This window comes from Perognathus longimembris, chromosome 3, assembly GCF_023159225.1.
Source record: "Perognathus longimembris pacificus isolate PPM17 chromosome 3, ASM2315922v1, whole genome shotgun sequence".
Classification (NCBI taxonomy): domain Eukaryota; kingdom Metazoa; phylum Chordata; class Mammalia; order Rodentia; family Heteromyidae; genus Perognathus; species Perognathus longimembris.
In genome coordinates, this window is record NC_063163.1 from 45,431,886 (window position 1) to 45,453,683 (window position 21,798).

Consider the following 21,798-nt stretch of genomic DNA (forward strand, 5'->3'; position numbering starts at 1 on the left):
TCAGTAGACAGGATGTAGAATCAGGCTACCTGGAAGGGGCGTGGTTACCACTTTGTTCCTTGCCTAACAGTTCTGCTTAGAAAATCCTCAGTATACTGAGTCCTATTTCACTCTAATAGCAAATGTGCTTTAGCCACAGGGAAATCTGTTCATTACTATGACTACTTAAAAAAAAAAAATTAAGGGGGCTGGGGATATGGCCTAGTGGCAAGAGTGCTTGCCTCGGATACACGAGGCCCTAGGTTCGATTCCCCAGCACCACATATACAGAAAACGGCCAGAAGCGGCGCTGTGGCTCAAGTGGCAGAGTGCTAGCCTTGAGCGGGAAGAAGCCAGAGACAGTGCTCAGGCCCTGAGTCCAAGGCCCAGGACTAGCCAAAAAAAAAAAAAAAAAAAAAGACTTCCTGAAGGGGCGGGGCCTCAAGCCCGCCAAGCCAAGCTCCCGGAAGTGCGACAGCTCCCACCGAGGATGGAGGATGCGGCATGTGGGCCATCCCCGCACACCGAGCTGGAGGTGAGGGGTATACCGGGCGCCCTGGAGCCACCTGCTGCTGACCATCGGCCCCGCCCCCACCGCATCCCGCGTTCTCTGGAAGGTTCATCTGCTCCATCCAGAACTACAGCTCGAACTACAACAAGGCCTGGAAGCTAGACGCGCACCTGTGCAAACACACAGGGGAGAGGCCATTTGTTTGTGACTATGAAGGTTGTGGCAAGGCCCCCATCAGAGACTACCACCTGAGTCGCCCCATTCTGATCCACACTGGAGGAAAGTTGTTTGTTTGTACAGCTAGTGGCTGTAAGCAGAGGTTCAACACAAAATCCGACTTGAAGAAACACATTGAACACAAACACGAAAACCAGCAAAAACAATATGTATGCAGTTGCAAAGGTTGTGAGAAAGCCTTCAAGAAACACAAGCAGCTGAAAAGCCATCAGTGCCAGCATACCAATGAGCCCCCTGTCCAGGTGCCTTCAGGAAGGATGTGGGAAGCACTTGGCCTCGCCTAGCAGGCTAAAACGACATGAGAAGGTCCACATATGTCAAAAGAGATGTTCTTTTGTGGCACCGAACTTCTAAAACATGTGAGAGAAACCCATAAAGAAGGAAATAACATGTGAGGTATGCCAGAGAAGATTTAAACACAAAGATCACCTTAAGCAACACATGAAAACCCTTGGCCCAGAAAGGGATGTGTGCTGGTGTCCAAGAGCAGGCCGTGTTAGGACCTCCACAACTGTGTTCAGTCTCTGGAGCCATATTCTCTCTTTCCATGAGGAGAAGGGCCCATTTGTGTGTGAACATTCTGGCTGTGGCAAGACGTTTGCCATGAAACAAAGTCTCACCAGGCATGCTGTGGTACATGATCCTGACAAGAAGAAAATAAAAGTAAAACAATCTCGTGAAAAACGGAGCTTGGCATCTCGTCTCAGTGGATACATCCCACCTAAAGTGAGACGGGAAAGGTTCATCTTTGTCTGGGATGGAGAGTGGCAGAGCTGCGTCGAAGACCAGGTGCCTTCAGCAATTGCAATACTTCACCTTCCACTGGGAACTGTTCAGCCTTGCTGAAGGAGGCCAGTGAGATTATTTTCATTCAGAAGTTTTGTTTTTTTAATTAAAATCACTGATGCTAAAAAAAAAAAAATTAAGACTCCCATTCAGAGATTTCACCCAATTATAGAGGAAAATATCCAAGGAAATTCAATGGAAAAGCCATTAAATGATTCAGTATTTTTTTTTCAGAATTTTGAAAAGACATTCATAACCTGTCCTCATGAAAGTGTCATTAGTTGTTTAACATGGTGTACATTTAAAAACCAACAGGCTGGGTTTGAAATACAGAGAAAAAACTTGAAAGGGAAGTTGAAGAGGAAGGGTGCATTCTTCAAAGTGGCCTACACTGGTCCAGGTTAGGAAGGTCACGGTGACTATTCATCACTTACCAAGTGCTTGCTACATAGCTGTTGGTTTGTAATTCAACACCTGAGTAAAAGGGCCTCATCAACTTAATCCTTAAGATCATCCTTTTCACTTTTACTTTGCGTTTAAGTATTCACTGAATGCATAAAATTTAGGGCACTCCTTATCTTTTGTTTTAAAAAATGGGCTAATCACATAACATATATTTTCATTCTTCACATATCTACTGAGCTGCTACTCTATGCCAAGCATTATTACTGCTTTACTGGGAACTGGTAATTACCTCTAGTAAGGAAGACCCTGGGTATAATCATTCCATGTGGCTGCTGTAACAAATTACCATGAACTGGATGGCTTAAAACAACAGAAATGGCCAGGTACCAGTGGCTCACATTTGTAATCCTAGCTACTCAGGAGGCTGAGATCTGAGGATTATAATTCAAAGCCAGCCAGGTTGAAAAGTCCCCGTGAGATTCTTATCTCCAAATAACCACCATAAAACCAGAAGTGACTCAAAGCGGTAGAGAACTAGCCTTGAGCACAAAAGAGCTCAGGGACAGCACCCAGGTACTGAGTTCAAAGCCCATGACTGATTAAAACAAAACAAAACAAAAACCAGAAATGGATTATCTTACCATTCTGGGCCAGAAGTCCAAAGTTAAGATGTCCTCAGTGTAGCATTCCTTCTGAAGACTCTTTCTTCCATCTTCTAAGAACTGCCAGCATTCCTTGACTTGTGGGCCCAACTGTCTAAGCTGTCCTTCCACAAGCACAGTACTTCTTCCTCTTCCACCTGGGCTGTCTCCTTTACCTCATTCTTATGAGGACATTTGTGGTAGCATTTATTGTCCTGCCCAAGTAATCCCAAATAGTTTTACCCCACAATAGCCTTCAGGTAATTACATCTGTCACCTATCTAAGGGAACACTCACTTTTTTAGCCATAGGTAGCATTCAGAGTTTCCCTTGATTAAGGATATATGTTCTGAAGGGCCACAAACAATATGTAATACATCTACATCTTCTATGTAAACTCAAACCATTACAACAATGAAAAACTAATGGTGAGGCAGGGATGGGATTAGAGAGTATCCAGGCATGCTATTAGAGAAGGCCTTTTTACTGAGGTGGCCTTATGGCAAAGACCTGGGTAAAGAAGATGAGAGACAAACCTTTCAGGCAAAGGGAAGAGTAAGTGTAAAAGCCCTAAGACTACTTGTATTTGAGGGATGAAGGTGGCACATTAGAATAGAAGTGTAATAAGTAGCATGTAGATCAGTGAGGCAGAATATGAATTTATTTTAAAGGGGGTAGCCATTGGCAAGTAGGATGGTTAAACTCAATTGTAACTCAGCAGGACTGAGAAAGACCTTGATGTTAAGTAACATATATTTCTGGGTGTGTCTGTGAGGTAGCAATTAATTATGGGGATAAGATCTTCCCTGAATGTGGGAAGTACCATCCAACAGCCTGGCCACCCTACAGAATAAAAGGGAAAGAAGGAGGAAGCCCACTAATGAAGCTTCCTTGCAATGATGAGGTGAGCAACTTGGCTCTTCCATGCCCTACTGCCATATCCCGAGTTTCTATAGCCAAGACATAACCTAGCTGACCTACAATGGACTAAAACTTCTAAAGCCCTGAGCCCAAATAAATCTTACTTTCTTTAAATTGTCTTTCTAAGGTATTTGCCATATCAACAAAAAGCTCACAAACTCAGTGAGCTTCTAGCCTAAGAGTCATTGATGAGACTTCTGCCATTGTGGCCTATGTGGGAAGAGTGGATAATGATAAGGAGAGAGTAATGGATAGCATGACCACTTAGAGAGTTGCTACCCTACTCCAAGCACCTAGGACTTGGGCAGGGGCAGGGAAATGTGAAATGTGATCTGACTTGACCATACATTTTGAAAGCTGAGACATCAGGAGGAGGACATGTAGGTGAGAGTGACAGAAGAGTTGGACAAATTTGACAACATTTTGCCCCATGTGCCCAGAAAAATAAGAGTCACAGTCCTTTGAGATCTGGAAGATGATGTAGAAGCAGTTTGGGGAATCAACTTGTGGGTGGGGACATGAGGGAAAAACTGGGAGAGAGCAAGGGAAGGAGTGACACTATTGAAAAAGAAATGTACTCTTTATCTGACATATAACTGTAACCTCTCTGTACAACACATTTATAAAAACAATAAAAATGCATGAAATGATAAAGAAAAGGAAAGAATTCCATTTTGGAATTTCTATTGAAATGGCTGTTGGATGGTACTACCCACATTCAGGGAGTATCTTATCCCCATAATTAATTGTTACATCACAGACACACTCAGAAATATGTTACTTAACTTCAAGGCCTTTCAAGTTGAGTTTGACCATCCTACTCACCAATGGCTACCCCATTTAAAATAAATTCATATTCTGCCTCCCTGACCTATATGCTATTTATTACACTTCTATTCTAAATACCTTTTAGGTATTTGGAATTTAGGTATTTGAAATGCAAGAATAAAGGTCTAGGGCAGATTCGGGATTTTTAATTCAGACTAGGAGATGAATAACATGCACTTCTAATGGCTGTTATTCTCTCTGTGCAATCCGCAGTCAAGTCATCAGCTGAGAGTAAGCAAAGGTGGCAAATGTAAAGTTTGAGAAAGTTTGGAACAGCCTTAGAGAATGAATTGTCAAAGACAGCAATGGATTGTCTACTGAATTTTTTTAGAACTAGCACTACTCCACAGAGATATAATACAAGCTACTTGTGGAATTTCTAGTTTCCCAGTAGCCCCATTGAAGATAAAAAGACTTGTACAATTAATTTCAAAAGACTATCTTTTATTTAGGCCAACTTATTCAAGATGTCGCTTTAAATATTACAAACACTGGAGTATTTTAAGTTATTTTATTCTTTCAGTACTCCGTTTGCAAAAACCAGTGTGCATGTTTCACTTTCAGTACATGTCAGTTCGGACAAGCCGCATTCCAAGTGCTTAAAAAACATATGTGTCCACAACTACTGTAGTGGGTGTTCCAGGTCTAGGAAATGGAATTGGGATAATATAGAATACAGAGGGCCCTTGTGAAAAGGGCAAAGGGAATTGGTGGTACGCACAAGCAAAAGCTCATGCAGGTTGAATAGGATAAAATACACAGGAGTTAGAATCAGATAGCAAGTGTAAAATGATGGTAGGGACAATGAAAATTTGAGTAGGGTCAAAGAACATCCAAAAATGTAGATGCTATACAACATATTAAGAGATCCAGAAAATAATGTCTGCCTTCAGCAAGCTGATCTTGGTGGCAGTTAGGACAATAGTTGTCCTATGATGATTGTATGTGATAAATGCCAGGCAGTAGCACCACATGTTCACTGTGCAAATTAGAACCCATTTCTAGTTGGGAGAGAGTAGACAGATAGAGTGTAAATCAGGTCTTAAAGGATTTTAAGTTATCTATGGAAATGAAGTGAAAAACAGGGTACACAATGAGAAAAAAAGCACAAGTAAAAGCAAAATCTTCAATATTTCTCAGGGCAAGAATAAAACAACTTCATAGTCATTGAGAGAATGGTGAGTGGGATGCCTATAAATTATGGCAGGTCTTTAAGGAAGAGTTTTGGAATCATTTCCTGAATGTGGGGAGGTCTGATTATAAAGTAAATTTCCCCCCCCCCACACCCAGAATACAATGAAATGGAAAAATAAGTGCCAAAGACTGTTCTCAAGAAATAAATTCTTTTTTTCCTGCCTCCCAAAACTCTTCTGCCAACACACACACACACACACACACACACACACACACACACACACACACACACACACACTTCCATCTCACAGACAATCTCTTCTGTGGAAATGATCCATTATATAAAAAGAAAACTCTATTTACCTTTCTCAGATTCTGGAAGAAACTATTTGGAAATTACTAAATCACAATATGTGGGATTTAAAACCCTTGGTTACTACTAGCACTTTTTTTTAAGCTAGAAGATCTAGCCCTACCACACAATCCCAGTTTATAATTCTTCTAGAGAATAAGATGCCCATAGAACCTTAATCTCCCTCCTCCTGCCACCCTAACTATGATATTGGTTCTAATATACAACACATTAGAAAAAATATATACATACATATGCTTGAACTCAGAGACTCATGCTCACTGAACTGGCACTCTACCAGTTAAGCCATGCCTCCTGCCCTAATTTTTATGATTACTTTCAGATACAGTGTTTCTTGGACTTTTCTGTTTGTACTGCCTTCAAACTGTGATCCTCCAGGATCAAGCCTCCTGACTAGCTAGGTTTACAAGTATAAGCCACCAACACTGGCTCTATTATAAACTTTTAAGGGCGAACTAACTTTTCACTTTATTTTGGTCCTCAAAACAGTCATTATGGAACAACAGAATATAACTTTCCCTAAGAATATGTAATCATATTGAAAATAACAATAAAAGTAAAATTGCCCTTTTCCATTTCTAAATATCTAAAATGTTCAAGGAAATGTGGCAATATAGCCGCTCACAGCTTGTTTTGTTTTGTTTTGTTTTTGCCAGACCTGGGGCTTGGACTCAGAGCCTGAGCACTGTCCCTGGCTTCTTTTTGCTCAAGGCTAGCACTCTACCTCTTGAGCTACTGTGCCACTTCCAGCTTTTTCTGTTTATGTGGTGCTGAAGAATCGAACTCAGGGCTTTGTGCATACAAGGCAAGCACTCTACCACTAAGCCACATTCCTAGGCCCCCACTCACAGCTTTTTGTCATCACCCTTTGCTACTTCAATTGGGTTATTTAGAAACAGAAGAACTAAAACATTCCACACAAGACTTTAATAATATGGTGCTTTGTATTTACATATCACACAGCCTTGGCATTTCATAGTTCATTATTATTTTAAATTTATAAATATATGAAAGCAAAATTTAGAAGCAATGCTTCTGTTTCAGCAGTAAATTTATTACTGCCAAGTCTGAATCTCATAATTACTGACACATGATCCTACAACCAGAAATCATTTTCATAGCCTAGAGTGTCCAAAAAATAAAACATGTCATTTATCAGATGCCTCATGTACTCAAATCATTTAAAGAACCCTGGGGGCTTCAATCATATGAATATCCAGATTAAACTTTATAGCCTACATTGATATGAATGTAGATGAAGGAATCATTCAATCAAACCAATACTATGAATTAATAAGTACATATGTATATATCTATCTATCATCCAATCCGTTCCAAAAAATGAACTATGTTTTGATCAAAAAGTCAGCAAACAGAGATAAACATACTTAAAAATGTGAACTACAGCTTTAAAATATTTTCACTAGCATGCTATAGTTCTGGAGGCTACAAGTGTCACTGGTTGGACTGCTACACATGCTCTCAACGTCTCCTTGTGGAGAATAAAAACATCTGCCAATTCAATTAGATTAGGAAGGTAGGGTATCTAGTTCCCTTAGCAGTTCCAGGTGTCGCTTTAATCCTGATGTCTTTCGCATTCATGTGTCTGGGAGATTTTGTAAGATCTGTCTCAAGGAAGCACAGGCAACCATGTGAGCATCGGAAGGGAGATTCGCAAGCGACTGAATAAGCTTCTTGACTATGGTCTTCAAACACTGGTGGGCAGCATTCAAGTCTCTGTCAAACTGTTGCCCTTCAATTTGTAGAGCCAAATGACTGCAGATGTTTCTAAACTCAACGCTATCCTGAAATGAATGGCAAACAGAAACAGAAAATTAGAAAAATGACTGGAACATTTGTTGTGCTTTGCCTACCCAGAGACCAGATTGTTTTTTCACAGAATTACCCTCCTCCACCTCAGCCTACACAGTTTTGACCATAGCTGACCCTACTTACACCTCCAGGGATCAGGACCTCCTTGCCTCCTCCCAGCCAAGTGGTTGATCAGGGATGGAGAGGTGGCAGAAACCACAGGCCACAGCCCCACAGCTACTAGACTGGCAAAGAGAAGCCCTCTTTCACTGGGGATGTTGGATAACATCTTGCCACCAGAAAGAGAGAATGCAAGGATGAAGCTAACCAGAAGAAAGAAGAAGCTAGAGGTTAAGAGACAGACTCTAATACCTTTCCTAAGCATTAGCTATACTTGAGTGATAAACCCCATGATTTTTCCATTCTCTGGGTTAATGAATATCCCTTTTTAATTTTAAGTCCAATTGAAGTTGAGTTTCTGTTACTGGTTTCTAAAAGCTGTGATGAACACACAAATACCCACTCCTACTAACATTCCAGCCTCCTGGCATTCCAGATTTCCATACAGTATTCCTTATTTAATAGACATGATCTAAAGAAATTCCCAATACAAACCTAGAAAGAATAGCATCCAGACAGCTTAAAAGAATGAAGCAACTTAGATTAGGCAATAGACTTGTTCATCCTCAAATGGATCAGACTTAAAATCCCTTGCAATAAATGGTACACTGACAGCTTTCTGCATTAGAAAATATTTGATCATTTCAAATACAGAACAGTGATTTTGGCTTCTGGCAACATAGAATCTTTAGTTTACTCAAAAGTCCTTACTACTGAATTTTAAATAAAAGAGAATGAACATTCTTTCTGAGATCACAAGAGAGGAAGAGAACTCTTCTGAGGCTCAGAAATAATGTGAAGGAGATTATTTTGGTTGCCTACCAGTACCATAAAGAAAAGGAAGCAAATTTCCATTCCTCTTGTGCTGACTTTGGATATGGGTTTGAGATGGAAAGTAAAGTTGTCCTTGAGAATATGTAGATCTGAGCTTGTATTGCACAGTAATTCAAGTCTCCTCCTAGTCTATACTCATGTTCTGGGAACACTCATGCTAAGATATTAACTTAGCAGTTGGAACTAGGATGAAATATCCAGATACATGGAAAAATCAGGAAAAAAAAGTCTGTTCTAGGGGAAACATGTCCAAAAATCCATGCCCTGTAATAGTATTCTCATAAGTTCAGTCAAAGATGAGCTCAAAAGATGAAATTTAAAGTGTGATCCATCATGAGAAGAAAATGAAATGTCAGAAACAATTCTAAGAATTTCTGATTAAAAACTATCACTTAAGTTTAAAATGATTTGAGGCATCAAAGAAGAAAAAAAATTAAGTTGTAAGGGGGGAAATTCTAAACACCACTTTTAAAAATCTCAACAAGTTAAAGGCTCAATATACAACATAACCACGGAGTAAATGTATTTGGAGTAAAGGTTAATGTGGATGACAAATATGAAAAAAATATACAGAATGCAAGACAAAAAGTTAAAGGCCTGGGAGTTATGAATGAGAAGTTAAGCAACACAGATAAGAAGATGAGGAAGTTGAACAAATACATTTCCAGGAGAGACCAGAAAGAGAATGGGGGAAAGCCAATGTTCAAAAAAGTAACAGACATATATTATACCAAATTTATTCAAACCATAAGTCCTTAGATTCAGGAAGTAAGATGAGCTTTGTGCAGAATAAGCTAAATGGATCCAAACCAAAACTCACTGAAGCCAAGTTACTCTTAAAAGCAACCAGGAAACAAAAAAGACAAGATAAGTTTCAAGAGTGGCAAGACAGAGAGCCAACGTTTCACCATACCAACTGAAGATAATACAAGGTATCTTCAAACTCATTTTGTTGATAAGCCACTAAACTAGAATTTAAAACAAATATAATCTTTCTCTTTTTATTAGCAATGATTGCTTAATCAAGTCTTTTTTATTATCTTTAAGTAGTTGTACAAAGGAGTTGCCATTTAACAAAGCAGTTTATGAGGATATGAATTGTACTCAAAATCTCTCTTTAAAGAAGAGCTTACTACCAATGGACAATCGACTTTAGGTCTTTCTAAAGATAATTTCAAAAAAAGAAATGCAACTTAGAAATGAGAATGTGGTGCAAAAAGACAAAAAAGAAAATATGTGCATATTTAACAATGTCCCTCAAAAAAAATTCAATTTATTTTAGTTGACCAAACAATGGCCCAGAATCAAGGGTAAGCCAGGTGCTGAGGTAGGAGAATCATGACATAGTTTAGTATTTCTAGACATGGTACTTGTTCTGTATTGTTTTCCTTTTAAAACATTCTTAGCCAGGTACTTGTGGCTCACACCTGTCATGCTAACTACATGAAAGAGTGGGATAGGGAGGATCAAGTTTCCACAAAAGCTCAGGCAGAAAACAGAAGCCCATGAAACTTCATCTCAGGAGCTAAGAACTTAACTATGTGCACCTGCCATTCAGCTATAATAAGAAGCCTAAAACATGTGGATTGTGATCTAGGTGTGTGCTGCAGGAGGCAATGATACCCTATCTCAAAAATAATCAGGGACAAATAAGGCTGGAGGCATGGCTTCTCATTAAAGCACTTCCCTAACAAGTGTAAGGACTTTAGACCAAACCCTGGTGTCCTATTTTTTTAAGGGAAGAAAAGAAAAACAGCAGTCTTATTCCCCTACATTTATGTGTTGCTCATTTCTGTTCAAAAAGTAACAGGGGGCTCCTTAGACAATCTTTCCCATAGTTTATGGGTGACCTGCATTACTGAAGCATGTTGGTTGAAAATATGAAAAAAAATAGGGAAAAAAGATCACCCTGAATTACCTTTGTCCAAATCCACATCAAGAGAAATTGTTTGCTTGCTTTATAGAAGGAATTCAACTCTTAAGTACAAAGTGGAAAGATCAAAGAAAATACATTCAGGGAAATTCAAAATAGAAGGAACCACTGAAACATGTGCTGACATGTGTCTATTAGTCAGTCTGCAAAGGCCTTTATCACCCAACAAAGATTAAAATGCCTTTAAAAATACATTCATTGGCCTAAAATCTGAAGTCAATTTCACATTTACTGTAAAGAATCAAAGAAGGCATCATTTGGGGAAATTACACATACAATAAAACTTGACTGCTGAGCTATACTGGTCCCTGAGGTCCTGGGCAAACTTCAGATCTCTGGCATGTTCTGCAAAGTCTCTTTATTTTACTATTCTAGTACAGTATTTCCTTTTAATCCTTTCTCAAATATATTAACAGTCAAAGAAAACAAATTAATAGCAATAGACTTTCCATGGGACTCTTAAGCCAAAGGAGGGAAGGAAAAAAGCCAGTGATTGCCTCTCTTCCTTTCTAGAAGATCTGAAGGCCAACTAGGAATCCAATAGTCATTATCCCCAACCAAACCTCTACTTGCTTCTGCTGCCAGGGTGGGGGTCAGAAATCACAGGACCAGGCAGAAGTCTCTTAAATGGCTTCTGGCTTTCAGTAGAATATCACATAATCAATACTGGTGAATATTTCAGTTATGATGCTTTCCATTCAATGACAGAATGTATTTTCCCAGTGACTGTTATTTACTAAGTCCCAGATGCTTCCATAAATGATGCAATATCCTACACAGAATTTTGAGCCCTTTGCCAGAATTAGAACTGTATGGCTGGGCAATCTAAACCAGGTTTTGGAGCCTCTAAAGCTTTGTGTAATTTCCGACTGTGGATATGAAATGTATTGATTTCTAAAGGAGTCCAAATGGATGGCTGGCATTTTCCTTTTCAAGTAAGTATGAGAGTCTCTCCTTATATCTCAAGCTTATCTACTGGGATAATGGCCTCATCCTATTTAACTCGACGAATTAGTAAAATATACATCACACAGGTACTACATTGAAGAAAAAGCAATAATATATGGTACCTGATCTCTCTACAGAAGTTATAACACAGTAAAGAGAATCTAAAGAGACTCTATTTCCCATGCTAAAATCACAAATCTTATCCTAATGGAGGAATGGACTCTTGCACATCCCTCATCTAAGCTCAGCACAGGGGCCCTACAAAGCATATTCTGATGTGTCAGTCCTTTCTTTAATGTTCTAGATACGTTTCTCTCTAAATTAATTTGGATATAGTAGAGAAATGCAATGTGCTTAGAAGGAAATTTGTGTAAGGAGCTTGCTCTACTTTTTTTTTTTTTTTTTTACATTTTCCCCCTATTTTTAGATGAAATCTGCCTACCAAATTCTTTGGTAGGCAGAAAAAAAAACAGCTGCCCAAAGATGACCACCTTAATTCCAAGAATCTCTGAATTCATTACCATGCATAGAAAACTCTGTGTGTGTGTGTGTGTGTGTGTGTGTGTGTGTGTGTGTGTGTGTGTGTGTGTGTATTAGTTGGAATGGGCCCTAAGAGGAGCCAGGAAGAGTTCAGTCCCTCAAGAACAATGTACCTGCCATTGGCACCTGGTAAACTGTTTCAATTCTTGGACAAGCCTGTTTTATCTATGGAGAACTCAGATTTCACATCTGTGAAACATAACCAATAACTGCCACATGCAAAAGTCACATTAGCTCATAGATAGGAAAGTTCTTTATACTGGTAATTCACTCCACTGATCTCAGATTATGAATCAAGCACTCTGCCAGACACTTGGAGCTCAGTTAACAAGGGGATGAAGGTAAAGAAAAGAAGGAAAGGGAAAGAAAGGGAAAGGAGATATATTCTGTAAAGATTAAGAATCTAATTGGTGAAGTGAAACATATCTGATTATTTGTTAGTGATATCACACAGAAAAAGACTGAAGTTTAAAAAGAGTGGATAAAGCCCACAGACGCTATTCCTGGCTTTTGCAGAAGGGAATAGAGGGATAAATGATGCTTCAGAGAAGCAGTGAGGCCAAGACTGCAGTAGATGTTGTAGACAGTGTGCGTTGGGGAAAGTAATATTTGACTCACAAAGAAAAGAGATGGCCCTTGTATTGAGAATGAATAAAACAAGCACAAATCTAGAGTCAACAAGAGATTTGAACTGATTGGGAGGGATCAGTCAAAACAAACAAACAAAAAAACACAGTTTGATGTTTCAAACCAGGATATGAGGTTATGTGAAAAAATCCTGAATGCGGGGATGAAGGCCCTGGACCCTTCCAACCAGGGAGTAACATGGAAAACCAGCACTAAGAGCACCAGCCTGTGAATCTGAGTATCTATTAGGAGTTGGACTGCAAGCCAGGCTCCTCATGCACCTTTCTCAGTCAATGCCCACAACAATCCACAACAGACATGAAAAGAAACATGCCTGGAGACAGGGAATGATGGATCTCAGTTGCATAGTGAGAATCAGAGCTGATATGACCTCTGTTCCAGTACTTGGCAGTTCAGCTAAAGCTTTCCCCTATGATTGGACCAGGTACTACACAATCTCAGAGGGTCTGCTCACCATCCAAAGTGGGGGGCAAGACCTGCACATAGGAAGTAGGTCTGTAGATGAACAGAGGTTCTGCAGAGCAATTAAAAGAAGGAGAATGAAGCCCTGGGTTCGATTCCCCAGCACCACATATATGGAAAATGGCCAGAAGGGGCGCTGTGGCTCAGGTGGCAGAGTGCTAGCCTTGAGCAGGAAGAAGCCAGGGATGGTGCTCAGGCCCTGAGTCCAGGGCCCAGGACTGGCCAAAAAAAAGAAAAGAAAAGAAGGAGAAAGCTAGCTTCAAGGATGACACTAACATTGCTCCCAGGCAATCATTGCCTGTTTTCTTCTTTTACTATCATCACTGTTCTTCTTGAGTGTTATGAGAATTGCAAAGCTCAAATTAGTCATGATTGAATCCACACTGAAGACAGGTGTGCTGTCTCCCATCCCAGCATAATCCAGAGGCCTAGGTACTACTTTATAGCTATTCAGGGTATGGAACCTTCCACACCCCATTTAAAGCCATTGCCTAGCTCCATAAGGGAGCTCTGTCTTAGCTCTATTCTCTCCTAATCGGGACTAGGGAGGTCTTAGGAAAACCAGTACCACTGTACTTTTACACATTATGAATTGTTGTTTATTAGGAATACTTACATCTGGAATCCTCAAACTATATTCTTAAGAAACATTAAAAAGACTTTAAAAAGGAAGTTTAAGTTCTTTGCATGTGCAATGTCCAAAAAAAGAGAGGGAAATTTAAGAGCCCTTTTAGCTTCTTACTGAAAATAAACACCCCCATCAGACATGAAGGCTTAGGACAAAAGGAAGCTGGCAGCAGGAGTTGGTTTCGAGCTTGATTTTTTGAAAGAAGCACCAAATGGATAATAAAATCATAAATACAGCATGACTTTACAGGCTCTAAAATGCAGATCGTGTTTAAACAACCCTCAAGGTGGTATTTCTACTCCTATTGTGTCACTTTCAAAATCGCCTCTAGATCTGCATAAACCATAAATCAGTTCATACTCACTTAACCACTAGCCGGCTTTAAGGCAAGTTTGCTCTTTTCAAACCAGTCACATTATGATTCACATCTTTCACAAAAATATCACAAGCCTGTTTCTTCTTACATTTTTCTCTCTCTAGAGTTGTATATAGACAGGAAGAGAAGGAGGGAGGGCACAAGAGAAGGAGCAGAGTGGGATGAAGAGAAAAAAGGAGAGAAGGAGGGAAATGAGAATGAAGAAGAAAAGACTTTGAGAGAGATTGAGGAAATAGAGGGAAAAAAGAAGAAGGGAGGGAGTAGGAAAGGGAAGGAGGTTAAAGAAGGGAGAGAAGAAGGAAGGGAGGTGAAAAGAGTAGAAAGAAGGAAGGATGAGGAGTGAGGGCAATCTTTTCTCCAGATTTTCTGAGATGAGGTCTGACCTTAAACTTCCATAGATTTCTCCCTCAGCAACCCAGTGTAAGGCCCAACAAGGAAACATGAACCTTGTCCACAGATGTCAGTATCCTCCACTCTGTGTCCTTAAAATGGGTGTGGTGACTATTTGTTTTAGAGGGATGTTGTGAACAAAATACTCTCATGAACTAGCAATTACCCCAACTTCATCTGGCCCTGCCACATCTGGCAGATCCACATCTGGCTGTGAACTAGGAATTTACAAAGCCCAGAGCAGTTATCCATTACCTGAGCTCAAGGTCAGTCTAGAATAGGTATAGAACTGTGTATTAATAAAACACCCAATGAAGAACCAAAGTATGTGCCAGTCACCATAAAAAGTCTATCGTCCACAGGAAATTAAACATTTTTACTTGTGGTAGACCCAGTGGAAATGCTCACAAATAACTAAGGCTCCTTAGGTTTATCCTTTGGGTATGGCACCATTTTCAGTCAAAAAGTTTCGTGAAAAGTACTTTTGTGATGAGTACAACCTCTTGATTCAGGGATGTTCACAAGGCAAACCCCAAAATGGTAAAGTAAAACACTGCAGCATTTCCTCCAAGCTGGCAGATATATGTAGTTTTGTTTTTGAGCCTTTTTGGAATTGCTTTCCAAATTTTTATTCCAGAAAGCCGTCATGTCCTGATTTGCATGTTAGCCCCCTTATAGGACATTATAAAGTTATAAATAAACTACTTCCAGAGCAGTCACCACCATATCCATGGATAGTGGGGGAGTTGGAATGGAGGAAACAACAGAAGTGAAGTTCTATGATGCATCACCAGACCTTGGAAGTATAACTTTGTCCCAAACAACAAGCAACCCCCAGATATGGCTACTGGATAAGATATCCACAAGCATCTGTCTCTTCAATGGTGGTGGAGTAAGTTTTATGGGCCAAATTTCCAAATTTACAGAATCTGACTTCACTAACTAATGTTTGAGGAGTTGTGGGGGGTGGAGGAGTGAGAAGCCCTGGTCGTCAATGTCATCCTATGAACTATAACTCTAGCTTGTCAACAGCATTAGCTATGACTGTAAGGCCAAAGCCAACAATTTCATGGCTGTTCTCCATTGGTCTGTAGAAAGGGCAAGCCAGCAAGACCTACTGAATGTGGTAGAACAATTGGTACCAGGATGAATGAATTGCAGTGAATGAGCTCACAGGCAAATTTCTTCAGTAACAGAAGTTCTGCCTCCAGAAGTTGGAATTAGCCATAGACTTGCCATGTAACTTGCTATGGAACAGAATGGACAGGCTTGTGTTCTGAGTTCTCAAAGGAAGAAAGACAAAACGATCAAAGTAACCTCATAATTGGTGTGGCTAATGGTCCCAATATGAATTGATCATTTTTAATAGCTCAAAAGTGCTACATACTTCTTCCTGGACACTATTTTTGTGTACCCCTTGGGGTCACAAATGGCTCGGGCACTCTCACTTGTACTTTGAGTTTGATAATGATTTTCTGAGGTTATCTGATGTCTTTTGTCACTATGGTTGGCGCTCTTCACAGGAAACACACAGATCACCCACAATTATGCACACGCCCTCCCCCCTACCAAATTTGGATGTTGAAGTATAAACTCCCAATGTGACTATGTCAAGAGACAGAGACTTTAGGACAGTAATTATCAAGAAAAGAGGTTTAAAAACTGTCATGGATTGGAGGTGTGGCTAAGTACAAATAACACATGCTAGAATAAGTCAATAAGAATTTGTGAGGCATTAATGTATTAATAATACTATTAATGATATAATGGCATAAATATCTGAAGACTCACTGTGGGTAGCAACTGACTAAAACTTTCTGTGTGTTATCTCAGGGTCAGATAATTACTATGCCACCTTCCAGAAAACAGGAGTAGTTTCAGTAATTTAGAGGGCTTGGGGAAGGAGGGCATAGAGTAGTAGATTTGAAATATATCATGGGAGTATATGTCTCTGCTGTGTTGTCTTCACCTTAAAGTCCCTAATGCCTGTTATCTAGACCATGGTTAGCTCAGGTGAGTCTTCCTCCTGCCCTTTATGGCAAGTAATATGGCCAAAGAGGTCCTATGTTGGGGAGGGTTCTACATACTTCTAAGTGATATCCAAGTGTTATTTCCATGAACAAAATCCCGCCTGAAACCACACTGTTGTAGAAAACCAATATGCACATTCTTAATGTAAAAGTAGACAATATACCCTTCCAAATCATTTGAATCAACACTATACTAATGAAGCCAAGCTTGCGTGGCCAGCTTCTTGGAAAGACAGAACACTGCCTCCTTAAGTCTAATTAATCTAGAAGCCAAATGGGGATACCACCTTTTCTCCAAACCACAAGCCAACCAAAATTCCTAGGCACTGGCTGTTCCTATTCCTCTTCCTTTCAAAAGCACTGGCTGTCCTCAGGTGCCCTGAAATGGGTCTCTCTCTTGCAGGTAAGAAGCAGGCTCCAGCTATGGAAATGCTCGAGATATCTGCATTTTTCTAATAAGCACTCTGGATACTTTTAGAAAGTGGCAGCAATACATCTAGGAGCTGGTAAAGTTTTCTAGAGACAAAGAAAGTACTGTGACTCAAGAGACTAGGCAGGAAAAGGATGATTTATGCTTGTTTATGGATTTAGAAGAAAAGGCAGGGAGGAGGCAGTAGAAAATACAGTAGCATGCACTTATCCAGTGTTAGACATTTTCTGGTTAGTTACCTATTGTCAACCATAGTCCAATAATATTAAATGGAGAACTCCATCCAAAAGTTTTTAATTGTGGACATTTCTAGTATAATGATGTTCTGAACACTCTCTTGCCCTACTCTGCCCAAAATGTGTATTATCCCTTGGTCCAGTGCTTCATGCTGTATATACTAACCACCCATTAGATATATAGTGGCCATCTAGGCTTTCAGATGAGCTGTCACCATGAGACACAGCATGTGCTCAAACACCTTTATGTAGCACCCTATGCTACCATTCACTTCATTTTTTCATATGAGTACTATATCATCGTACATCACAAGATGGGGGCATACAGCACAGTATGCTATTTTGGGAAAGAAAAAATTCATTTTCACATAACTGTTCTTTTCTTTTTTGCCAGAACTGAGGCTTGAACTCAGGGCCTGAACACTGTCCCTGGCTTCTTTTTGCTCAAGGCTAACACTCTACCACTTGAGCTACAGTGCCACTTCCAGCTTTTTCTGTGTATGCGGTGCTGAGGAATTGAACCTAGGGCTTCATGCTTGTTAGGCAAGCACTCTGTCACTAAGACATATTCCCAGCCCTTCACCTAACTTTTATTACAATACATTATTACCATCATGCTGCTTTGTGGTTATTGTTTTATATCTTCCTGTGCCTAATTCATAAATTAAGCTTTATCTCAAGTACCCTGACTTCAAGCAACAACTCTAGCATGTGTGTGTGACGGTGTAACCTCCAATCAATAACGTATCATATTTAATTGACAAGATTTTAAATTTTCTTGGTATCAAAACAAAAACCTTCATCTTGTACTGGGTGAAATGCTGCCCATTTTTTCCCTTCCTAAGGTAAGCATAGATGTGCTTCTCAACTTCAGGTAGTCTTAACGTCTCACTCCACCCTCATCCTTGTTTGGCAATGTCTGGAGACATTTTGGCTGTACCAACTTGGGGTGGCATTCAGTGGTCAAAGGCCAGGGATACTGTACAATACACAGGGCAACCCCCAACATGAAAATCACCCAACCCTGTCAGTGGTGCTGAGGTGGAGAAGTGCTGTTAGAAAGAAACAATATATATTTGGATGTATAACATGCTTCATTTATCAAAACTTGAAAGCCAGTCAAAACTTGAAAACGAGAAGGTCTCAAAGAGATTGAGGGCTTAATCTTATGGCAGAAGCAGGACTGGAATCCAGACCCCATGCAGCTCTGTTCCCTGGCTAACACAGTTCCTTGTCTTAGGAGGAATCTATTCTTCAATGAAGGCCTGGGTGATTTAGCAAGAGCTCCTATTAAGATTCATGCACCAACACCTGGGCCCTACCAGTTCTCACCCCACCTTATGAGAATTTAAGTTGACTCATAAGACCTCTGGACCCTGTCAGAATGTGGATTTATGCAAAAATAACTATGATTCTGGAGGGTGACAGAACTTTAAATAAAAGTAGCTGTGTTTGTCATATAAAAAGCATAAGGGACTTCCGAAGTGTACTTAAAGCTCCCAAGGAGGGGTTATTAGTTTGGAGGGGAGGGCAGGGATGCCTGTCCTTCATCCCTAGAGGCTGCATCTGTGGAAAGGACGTTGCATCTAGCAAGAAGCTGAAGGGAGGCCAGAGGCCAGAGAGAGAGACAGAGAGACAGAGACAGAGACAGACAGAGAGACAGAGACAGAGACAGACACAGAGAGAGAGAGACAGACAGGGACAGACAGTGACAGAGAGACAGGATTTGGGCAAGGCCTCCTGACTGGCTGCAAGTGGATCTCCAGCTTCCTGCTCCTGCTGCCCTATCCCCAGAGTGCCACCTCCCGCCTTCTCTCCCTTCTCCCAAGGGGCTGGACCACCCAGGGAAGCCCCCCCCCCCCCCCCAGGGAAACCTCTCCTACCCTCCTCCTGCCCGCAGCCATCACGGCCCCTCAGGTTCTCCACCCCAAGGACCCACTCCCGCAACGACGATGAAAGACCAGGTGGGACTCACCTTCAGGTGGACGGGGAAGGACCGCTCCTGCTGCAGGGGCCCCAGCAGCGTCTGCTCCACGCTAACCAGCTCCGAGGTCGAGTCCACCACTCGGGCCAGCGCACTGCGCATGGCCATCCGCGCCAGCGTGCAGGGCCTGCGGTCCCGGGGGAAGGGCAGCAGCTCGGCGCCTCCCTCGGCGCCCCGCATCACCTCCACCTCCGTGGAGACGGGCAGCACCCCAGCGCCCCCATTCTTTGTTCCCCCACCCCCGCACTCCTCCCCCGCGCGGCGCCCAGGACCCAGCCGGGACCGTATCGGGCCTGGGCGATGGGCCGGGGTGGCAGCCACGTGGTCCGGGCCGCGCGAGCTCCCGGGGGCACCGGGACCCTCTCCCCACCCCCACTCCTGCTGCAGCAGCTGCAGGGTCTGCAAAGCTACCATTTGGTGGCTGATGGAGGCCACTAAAGGCGCGGGGCTGGCCATCGCCTCCGTGGGCTCAGCGCGCTCCGCAAGCAGGTGGAGCTGGAGCCGGGAGGCGGGGGAGTTTAGGGTCGCCGGGGTCACAGTTGCTGAATCTCAGCTCCGGGCCCTCGGCCTCTCTCGGCTTGGGTGGCCGGCCCCGCCCCCGGCCCGCAGGCGGTGACCCCCGCTGGCCCCTGCATTTGCTTCCAATCCGAATAGGTTTGTTCCTGACCCTGAGCTGTCCGAAGCGCTGCGCTGCTGAGCCTGAGCGTGAGCCAGATGCTGAGCTCTGATTCTTCTCCTCCCCTGGGCTTTGATGGAACAGGTGCTGCTCTGTGCAGAGGCATCCACCCGCCGATTCCACGCCCTCTCCGCCTTGGAGCCTGGCTGGCCAAGGACCCCGTAGGCCTCCGGGTGAGCGGCGCAAGCGAGTAAGACCCCAGGGAAACTCTCGAAAGAAGGATGCTGGTTTTATCATACAAAAGCCAGAAGGAATTCCCTACACTTCCCAAATGTAGCAACATTTTTTGGGAAAACTTTAGAGTAGCCTTCAAGGGTTCGCGTCTATCCGAACAAGAGAAATAAACCAGTGGGTGGCAAAGCTCTGCCCTTCTTGGCTTTGCTCCACGCGGGACTGGCACCGCTGACAGAGATGGTGCATCCTGATGCCATCAGCCCGCCGCAGGCACAGCCTTCCCCCAAAGCTTCGGCCTCAATAGGCTCCTTAAGACATCTGCTTGCTTTCTGAGAGGGAAAACCATTTAGCAAGGTTGCAGCTAAATTCTTTTCTGAGTCATGAACCGGAGGGCAGCTGTACAAATAGTTGCTGCTTCTAATTAAACTTAACTCGTCTACTTCCTTAAATTAGGAAAAGGGACTGGCAATAAATGTTATGCTTGATAGATTGGAAAGCATTAGTGTATGATCATACTTCAAAAAGAAGGGTCAGATAGTTATTCACTCTTTTAAGCCCACTTTGGGGGGAAGGCAAAGGTAAGAAGATCTGGATAGAAACTGACCAGGGTTAAAAATGGGCGGTGTGGGGGGGAAGGGGGACGGTGAAGGGGGCAAAGGTCCCACCAGAAAAATAAGTAAAGTAAACCTTTTTAAAGTCTGGGGCATAATTCAGTGTTAAAGAGTGCTTGACTAGCAAGTGAGACCTGAATTCAAATCCCAGTATTGCCCTCACACACACTAACCATAGTCATTTGGAAGGCATCATGGAGAGCCCCCTGAGAGGGTAATCTCTCCTGCTTTCTTCCTTTGAGGAAAACCATTTAGACAACCATCACAGCTCAGCAAACCAGAGAGGGTGAAAGGACCAGGGCATGAACCCATGACAGCCAAATAAGCAGATTACAGAGCTGGGTTTCATTCTTCCCTTAGAGTTAAGATCCTGTGGTGTCAGATCTGGGTCCAGAAAGCTGATGGGTGAAGTTACAGGAGGAGCACAGGTTCTTTATTGAAGGTTTCTTTCTTTCACTCTGGAAGATTGTGACCCCATAGAACCCTCCCCATCGGCAGAGGTTCCTTCTCATTCTCTTGTTTTCTTCGCTTATGAAAACAAATCAGGATGCCAAGGTAAAGAAAACCTTTCTCAAGCAAAAACTATTATGTTCACACTAATTATAGCTGAGTAAAAATGCATGTCTGTGCATTGACAGAGGAAATTGCTTTGGAGGGAAGTAAATAGTTTAATGTTGATTAGGTTCTCTTGCCATAACATTACTAAAGTTCATAATAAAAAAAATACAGTGATTCTGCCTTCCTTATTTATTTGCTTTTTTAAACCTTCAAATGTTGAAGTACGTTCAATTCAGCAGAGACTGAGAATAGCACAAACTAACCCCTAATTTTCCCAGAGCAGGTCAGATCTCCAGGGCTGCTCCTCTTTCCAGATACACAGGAAATCCAGTTTCATGGGCTAACCCTTCCACTATCAAATAGCTGAGTGCAAAACCTTCTTGACAGATGGAATTCCAGCCAACAAGAGAGCTGAAATCACTAGACAGAGCCTGACCTGAGGCCACCCCCCTCTTCTACATAACACACTCAGTCTGGAGAATAACAAGACCAACTGAACTTCAGGGGGGTTGAGAGCTGTGGGCCAGGAAACAATGGAGCTGGAGAGATGGTTGCTTGGTATCCTTAGGAAGCATTGGATCACCTAGCATGCA

General features: G+C 42.0%; 1 protein-coding gene and 1 pseudogene across 1 annotated transcript; one reads left to right on the forward strand and one right to left on the reverse strand.

Annotated features, from left to right (window-relative positions):
- The first annotated feature begins 555 nt into the window (after positions 1–555).
- Positions 556–1,609, forward strand: LOC125347591 (annotated as a pseudogene).
- A 5,681-nt stretch (positions 1,610–7,290) lies between these two features.
- On the reverse strand, positions 7,291–19,642 carry Dleu7 (deleted in lymphocytic leukemia 7). Its single transcript, XM_048340820.1, has 2 exons — positions 19,178–19,642; positions 7,291–7,620 (listed from the first exon to the last, which is right to left on the reverse strand). Exons 1-2 carry the CDS (start codon positions 19,640–19,642, stop codon positions 7,414–7,416), a joined length of 672 nt encoding a protein of 223 aa, XP_048196777.1. The 3' UTR covers positions 7,291–7,413.
- Positions 19,643–21,798: the final 2,156 nt, after the last annotated feature.

Excerpts from the sequence above, each read along its gene's own strand:
- Dleu7 (XM_048340820.1), bottom strand. The coding sequence starts at position 19,642 with ATGGCCAGCCCCGCGCCTTTAGTGGCCTCCATCAGCCACCAAATGGTA. Across the intron at positions 7,621-19,177 it reads CCTTCCCCGTCCACCTGAAG|GATAGCGTTGAGTTTAGAAA; the intron begins GTGAGTCCCACC and ends CATTCATTTCAG.